Source organism: Curcuma longa, chromosome 2 (assembly GCF_044706935.1).
Source record: "Curcuma longa cultivar G26 ecotype Majalengka, Jawa Barat chromosome 2, ITB_CL_G26_1.1, whole genome shotgun sequence".
NCBI lineage: Eukaryota > Viridiplantae > Streptophyta > Magnoliopsida > Zingiberales > Zingiberaceae > Curcuma > Curcuma longa.
Window position 1 is genome coordinate 14,622,146 of NC_133862.1, and position 6,659 is coordinate 14,628,804.

Below are 6,659 nucleotides of genomic sequence, written 5' to 3' on the forward strand. Positions count from 1 at the left end.
ATGATCTTTCCCATGTGTTTTAGATGTGGGACTATGTTTGCACCCTTGCAACCCAACAGCGGTCATAGTGGATCCTTTGTGAACCCATACCCGAATCCGAAATAGGGTGAGAAAGGATGAATCCGAGTTGGGTTGAACTCTTGAACTTGATCCAATTTCATGACTCTTTAAGTATCCTACAAAAACACATGAAAAATAGTAGATTCAATCTAAAATTTGTAGGATTAAGCAATATAGCCCAAAATAAGTTCCTACTCATAAAACGTGTTATTACTCAATAGTTACATAATGAGAAGATCAAAATATCAAGTATTAGGACCAAAATAAACTATAAAATGAGTGTTATCAGTCGAGATCAAGTCACGAGGTCTGCATATGGTGCAGGAAGCATGTCGAGACCAAGTCACGAGGTCGACACATAGTGCAGGAAGCGTGTCAAGACCAAGTCACGAGGTCGGCACATAGTACAGGAAGCTTGTCGAGACCAAGTCAAGAGGTTGACACATGGTGCAGGAAGCGTATCGAGACCAAGTCACGAGGTTGGCACATGATGCAGGAAGCATGTCGAGACTAAGTCACGAGGTCGGTACATGTTGCAGGAAGTGTGTTGAAACCAAGTCACGAGGTCGGCACATGCTGTAGAGAGTGTGCTGAGACCAAGTCACGAGGTCGGCACATGCTACAGGGAGTATGCCGAGACCGGAGCAGGAGGTCGACATATGCTTTAGAAAGCATACTGAGACTGGAGCAGGAGGTCGACACATACTGCAGGGAATATGTCGAGACCGGAGCAGGAGGTCGGCACATGCTGCAAGGAGTATGTCGAGACTGGAGCAGGAAGTCGGCACATGCTGTAGGGAGTATGCCAAGACCGGAGCAAGAGGTTGGCGTATGCTTTAGGAAGCATACCGAGATCGAAACATGAGGTCGGCACATGCTGCAAGGAGTATGCCGAGATCGGAGCTGGAGGTCGGCATATGCTTTATGAAGCATACGAAGATGAAACATACGAAGACCGAAGCAGGAGGTCGGCATATGCTGCAGGGAATATGTCGAGACCGGAGCAGGAGGTCGATGTATGCTTTAGGAAGCATACCGAGACTGAAGTAGGAGATCGACATATGCTACAGGGAGTATGTCGAGATCGGAACAGGAGGTCGGCGTATGCTTTAGGAAGCATACCGAGACTGAAGTATGAGGTCGGCACATGCTGCAGGGAATATGTCGAGACCGGAGCAGGAGGTCGGCATATGCTTTAGGAAACATACCGAGACTGAAGTATGAGGTCGACACATATTGTAGGAAGCACACCCATTTTTCTCATATTCCCTTTTACCCAACATCTACGTAACCACTAAATAACTCCACCGGGTCAATGTCAAATCGCATATTCTTCCTATACTAGGTGAATGAAACCTATATCAAAAAGAAATAATTGGTAAGATACAAATTTAACTCATAAAGTCAGACTCTTCCTCTTTATTACAGCCAACAATTAGTTTTCATACTTTGAAAACACATTTAACTCTTGTCAATATAAAAACATACTACATTTTAAAGCTAGCTCACTATTTTAGTTGCACCTTTATATTTTTTTCCATTAGATGAATTGGAGAAACTGAAATTTGCAATGCAAATCATGCTCTAGTTACACAATGGATACTATATTCTAAGAGGTTGTGATAGAAAACAAATTTAAACATATAATTTGCATAGAGAAAGTAAACTTACTTGATAATAAATTAATTCAAATAATAAAAATAAAGATTAAAGAGAACAAGTGTTCACATATCAATGTCATTTGGTAATTGAAAAGGGATATAAAAACTAAATGCAAGTTAACGCCAGTGTCCTCCGCCTCCATGCGTTTCTCCGGATTCTTTCTCCTCTTCCTTCTCCTGATTTTCATGAAATATACCCGTCAGCGAGAAAGGTTGCTTGTTTTTCTTCCCCGATTACTCCTTCCTTTTTTATTTTTATGGTTAGATCGGTGGGTCGAATTCTTGATTGCATTTCAGGTGATTCTCGATCATGACGGTATTGATCTTCGTGTTCGATGAATTAATTCCTTGTTCATGATAGAATGATAGGTAGATTTTGCCAGATCGGCGTGCGGCAGTTATAGATCTTAGGCTCTCTCAGTAGATTTAGCAAAATTTGAACTATACCTCAAGTGTCGCATGATATAATAATGCTGGTTCGCCGAAGAAAAGGATTCGATTTCATTATGTTTTCCTAAGTGATGTAACCTTCTGGATTGGTACGGAAGAATAAAATTGGAAATTGTGGCGCTCTATGAGATTAGTGAGTGCAATTTATACGCTGCTTATTGGTGCTCAAGTGACCTTGTAATGTACATCGACCCTACTCATGTCCTAAAATATTGCACCTTACCACTGCTCATATATTATCACAGAATGACTATAATCTACAGGGTAACAATGATCGCCCCTTTCAGTAACAAGGCAAGGAAAGAGTATAATTAAATTTCTAGCAAAAATATTTGTCGTGAAGATAATTTGATTAACTCGTGGACTATAAGCAGTGAGAAATTAAAGTAGTATACGATAAGAAAGCTATAGGCAATTATGAATTCTGAAATGCCAGAGTTTTGAAAGAAAGTGGAATACTCATACCATTTTCTACTGTAATTTGGCTACACTTGTTAATTTTCTTATTTACAATTTGGATCTTGTAGAAGCTCATTTGTTCATTAACTATCATAGTAGGGAAGGATATGTGTGTTGAATTTGAAGCTTTTTCTTTATAGCAACTGCCATGCTTCTTCAGTTTGGTAAACTTTCATTTTTAAGATTTCTGTTAAGGGGCAGCTGATTGCTTTACATGGCATGTAAACGAGTTTTCAGGAATTATGGTATCAATAAGCTTGTTAATGCCCTGATTAACAACTGCTAATTATATAGAAATACGATTGAAGAAAAGGGCAAAAAGAAACATGCAGCTCCAAGATTGAATGAAAGGATATTATCATCATTGTCCAGGAGATCAGTGGCTGCTCATCCTTGGCATGATCTTGAAATAGGTAGATACTTGATAATGTATTAGTGGCAACATTTTATCTACTAGTTTGAGTTTTCTTACTGCAATTTCTGTTTAGGTCCTGAGGCCCCTGCTGTGTTCAATGTTGTAAGTATTTTTTTTATTTCTTTGAATTCATATCAAGTAGGCATATTAAATCAACTATCATAATTGCAAGATATAACACTATTAGTGGGTGGGCCAAATTGCCTCCTTCCCCTCACGTAAAGAAATACAAACTGAAAGGTGTGGTTTTATTTGACAAATATGAACTGATGTCAATAATCAAGTATTTACTCAATTTGAGGAACTGCAAGTATTTGACTTTTAAACTGGAATTTCAGAGAAAATAAAGGTTTAAATGTCAGTGGAATTGTTCTTGCCTTGAGTGGAAACGTTTAGGGGTGTAAATGACCCGAGCAGAACCCTTTTACATACTTGAGTTGAGCTCAAACTTTTTATCAGGCTCAACTAAAATACTATTGTATTATAATTTAATTAAAATATTTTAATAAATCAAATATATCATTTCATCAATTTTAGCATGTTATAGATAAATGTTTTTTAAAAATTATAGAGAAATTACTAGTGTTAACAAGTTGAGTTCTGGTCAAAAAGAACATAAACAAACTCTTACTAAATTGAGCACTGAACTTGTTCACAAACATCTTATTCATTTACAGTCCTAGAAAAGTTGAAAAGGCACAAATCCAAATAGATGAGTAAACTACTGATATATAGGAGAAGACAGATATGCACAAACATTCTAGCTTTGATTTGAGGGATTAGGTGACTGAGAGGATGGAATTCTATTTCACTCCAGTAGATAATTCTGCCTGGTCTTGTGTTTGACTCACTAGATATTTGCAAATCAATTTTCTAATAAAAATAGGAGGCCACAGACACAAAAATCAAACATAATTAAGCTGTTTTGGTTATGTTTCATATCAAGTCATTTCATTTATTAAGTTGATTTCTGTAAGCTGTTTTGGTTATGTTTCATATCAAGTCATCCGTTTATTAACATTAGGTTGTGAAGATCACAAAAGGAAGTAAAGTGAAATATGAACTTGACAAAAAGACAGGACTGATTAAGGTTTGTTTTACTCTTCTACATTCCTCAACAAGTAGTCTGCTAAGACACCGGCTAATATTTAAATTTTATGTTCAAACTTTTAAACACCATTGCATGTTATTATGTGAGCTATTTTGTTGATTTTAACTGTAAATTTTTTTTCTGTTGATACTACTGAATCACTGGAGACATTCCAGGTTGATCGCATCTTGTACTCTTCAGTGGTATACCCTCATAACTACGGTTTCATTCCTCGTACACTTTGCAAAGACAATGATCCAATGGATGTTCTGGTCCTCATGCAGGTTGAACCCTACTGCTAAAAGCTATTTAATACTATGACTTATATCTTCTGTGATATGCAGTAACTATAAAGCTCTTGCATTAGTTTGTCAATGTTATTTAGCATGTCATGTTTCTTTTATCGTCTGTGCTTAGATGGTTACTATCTTTTTTTTTTTTAAAAAAAAAGACTAAAGGGAGAACCAATGTTCACCTGAACCTAGCTGGTTAATACTGTTTCATCAATGAGAATGGTGCTTATTTTATGGAAAATCACCTATGAATAGGTACCAGTTCTTCCTGGATGCTTTCTACGAGCCAGGGCCATTGGTCTTATGACTATAATTGATCAGGGGGGAAAAGATAATAAGATTATTGCAGTTTGTGCTGATGATCCTGAGTTCCATCACTTCAATAACCTTACTGAGTTATCTCCTCATCATCTTGCAGAAATAAGACACTTCTTTGAAAACTGTATCCTTTCGTACCATCTTTAAAATATTTTTCATTATGCATTCTGCATGTGTTTAATTTTTTTTCTCCAGTGATGAAATTCTAGGTTCTTGACAAGCTCTTCAGACAAAAAGAATGAGAATAAAGAGGTCGCAGTCAATGAATTCTTGCCGGCAGCTACAGCTCAAGAAGCCATTCAGTATTCAATGTAAGCTTGCTCAGTATAATTTTTCTTTTTGTGAAGTCCATTTAGCCTTAATTTCTGTTTGATTCAGTAAAACTTTCAAAAAGAAACCAAGAAAGATCAAACTTCAATAAATAGTAGTTTATCTAACACATTAACAGAACATAGACAGGTTAGTTTCATAATTAAAAAAACGAGTTTGACTCTCATGTATCTTGATCATATCATCTAATTACAATTCAGGGAGGTCACTTAGTCAACCTTGAATACTTGAAAATCATGGTTTATGGTTCTTGTTGTAGGGATCTTTATGCTGAATATACGCTGCAGACCTTGAGGCAATAAAGTGCATTCACAAATTTTAAAATTGAGATTGATTGCAGAAATCCAAAATAGAGCATTTGCAATTTGTTGTTGCGTAAGCAAACTTCGATTGAGGATCATCAATATTTGATAATTTATTAAAATGTTCAGTCACTTTTCATCTGATGCATCTTTAAGCTTCGAGCTGAAACTAGAAGATTTAGAATGCTAAGTGACAAATTGTTCATTCAGTATCCAGGGAAAATTGAAGCCACAAATCTCGAGATTCATAGATTACTAGATTACAACCCAACAAGCTAAAGATGAACAGCACCGTTCGTTAATAAAAATCAGTACTTGTGAAAAAGGCCAAGAGAAGACAACAATAATCAGAGTAGGAGGGATACAGCATGAGACCTTAAACTCAGGCCCTCTCCCCGCGGATGCGGCGAGCGAGCTGGATGTCCTTGGGCATGATGGTGACCCGCTTGGCATGGATGGCGCAGAGGTTGGTGTCTTCGAAGAGACCGACAAGGTAAGCCTCGGCCGCCTCCTGGAGCGCCGCCACGGCCGAGCTCTGGAACCGGAGGTCGGTCTTGAAGTCCTGCGCGATCTCGCGCACGAGGCGCTGGAACGGCAGCTTGCGGATGAGCAGCTCGGTGCTCTTCTGGTACTTGCGGATCTCCCTGAGAGCCACGGTCCCGGGGCGGAAGCGGTGAGGCTTCTTCACGCCGCCGGTCGCCGGCGCTGACTTCCGGGCCGCCTTCGTGGCCAGCTGCTTCCTCGGGGCCTTGCCGCCGGTAGACTTGCGAGCAGTCTGCTTCGTTCTCGCCATCGCTTTTTACCGACGCGAAATTAGGGTTCCACGAACAAGAGGCAGCAGCAGAGAAATTGAAAGTCGAGATGGGGATCGAGAGCAGCGAACGTGGTATTAAATAGAGAGAAAAGAAAAGAGGCGGGATCTGGAATTGGCAATTCGACGGTTTCGAGATTTTAGGCGCCGCGTCGATATCGTTCGTCGGATTAGATCTTCTTGAGCGATTATGATTCAGTCTAGAGGATGGCGATCCGTGGGCTTCGTGATGATTGGTTGTTCCTCTTCTTCGAGGCAATCATCGCAATAACTCGCGGGACAGATTCGCGTTGAGTGCGCGTGCCTATGTGAAATTGTAGCTCACATTTATTTATTTTTTATAATTTTGTGAGTTTAAATTTGAATTAAATAAATTCTAATTTAAAAAAATAGATCGAATTTATGTCACAAAGGTTAATTTATTTGTAATCCATTTATAAATATAAAATATCTAGTCTATGTGTATTATT

At 38.6% G+C, this 6,659-nt stretch overlaps 2 protein-coding genes across 2 annotated transcripts; one reads left to right on the plus strand and one right to left on the minus strand.

Annotated features, from left to right (window-relative positions):
• The first annotated feature begins 690 nt into the window (after positions 1-690).
• On the plus strand, positions 691-5,403 carry LOC141821683 (soluble inorganic pyrophosphatase-like). The gene is made up of 8 exons (XM_074709043.1): positions 691-883; positions 2,939-3,043; positions 3,119-3,147; positions 4,070-4,135; positions 4,312-4,419; positions 4,684-4,870; positions 4,976-5,057; positions 5,336-5,403. Exons 1-8 carry the CDS (start codon positions 691-693, stop codon positions 5,376-5,378), a joined length of 813 nt encoding a protein of 270 aa, XP_074565144.1. The 3' UTR covers positions 5,379-5,403.
• A 267-nt stretch (positions 5,404-5,670) lies between these two features.
• Positions 5,671-6,305, minus strand: LOC141821839 (histone H3.2). Its single transcript, XM_074709209.1, has one exon. It carries the CDS (start codon positions 6,169-6,171, stop codon positions 5,761-5,763), a length of 411 nt encoding a protein of 136 aa, XP_074565310.1. The 5' UTR covers positions 6,172-6,305; the 3' UTR covers positions 5,671-5,760.
• Positions 6,306-6,659: the final 354 nt, after the last annotated feature.

Excerpts from the sequence above, each read along its gene's own strand:
- LOC141821683 (XM_074709043.1), top strand. The coding sequence starts at position 691 with ATGCCGAGACCGGAGCAGGAGGTCGACATATGCTTTAGAAAGCATACT. Across the intron at positions 4,136-4,311 it reads AAAAGACAGGACTGATTAAG|GTTGATCGCATCTTGTACTC; the intron begins GTTTGTTTTACT and ends GAGACATTCCAG. Across the intron at positions 4,420-4,683 it reads ATGTTCTGGTCCTCATGCAG|GTACCAGTTCTTCCTGGATG; the intron begins GTTGAACCCTAC and ends ACCTATGAATAG.
- LOC141821839 (XM_074709209.1), bottom strand. The coding sequence starts at position 6,171 with ATGGCGAGAACGAAGCAGACTGCTCGCAAGTCTACCGGCGGCAAGGCC.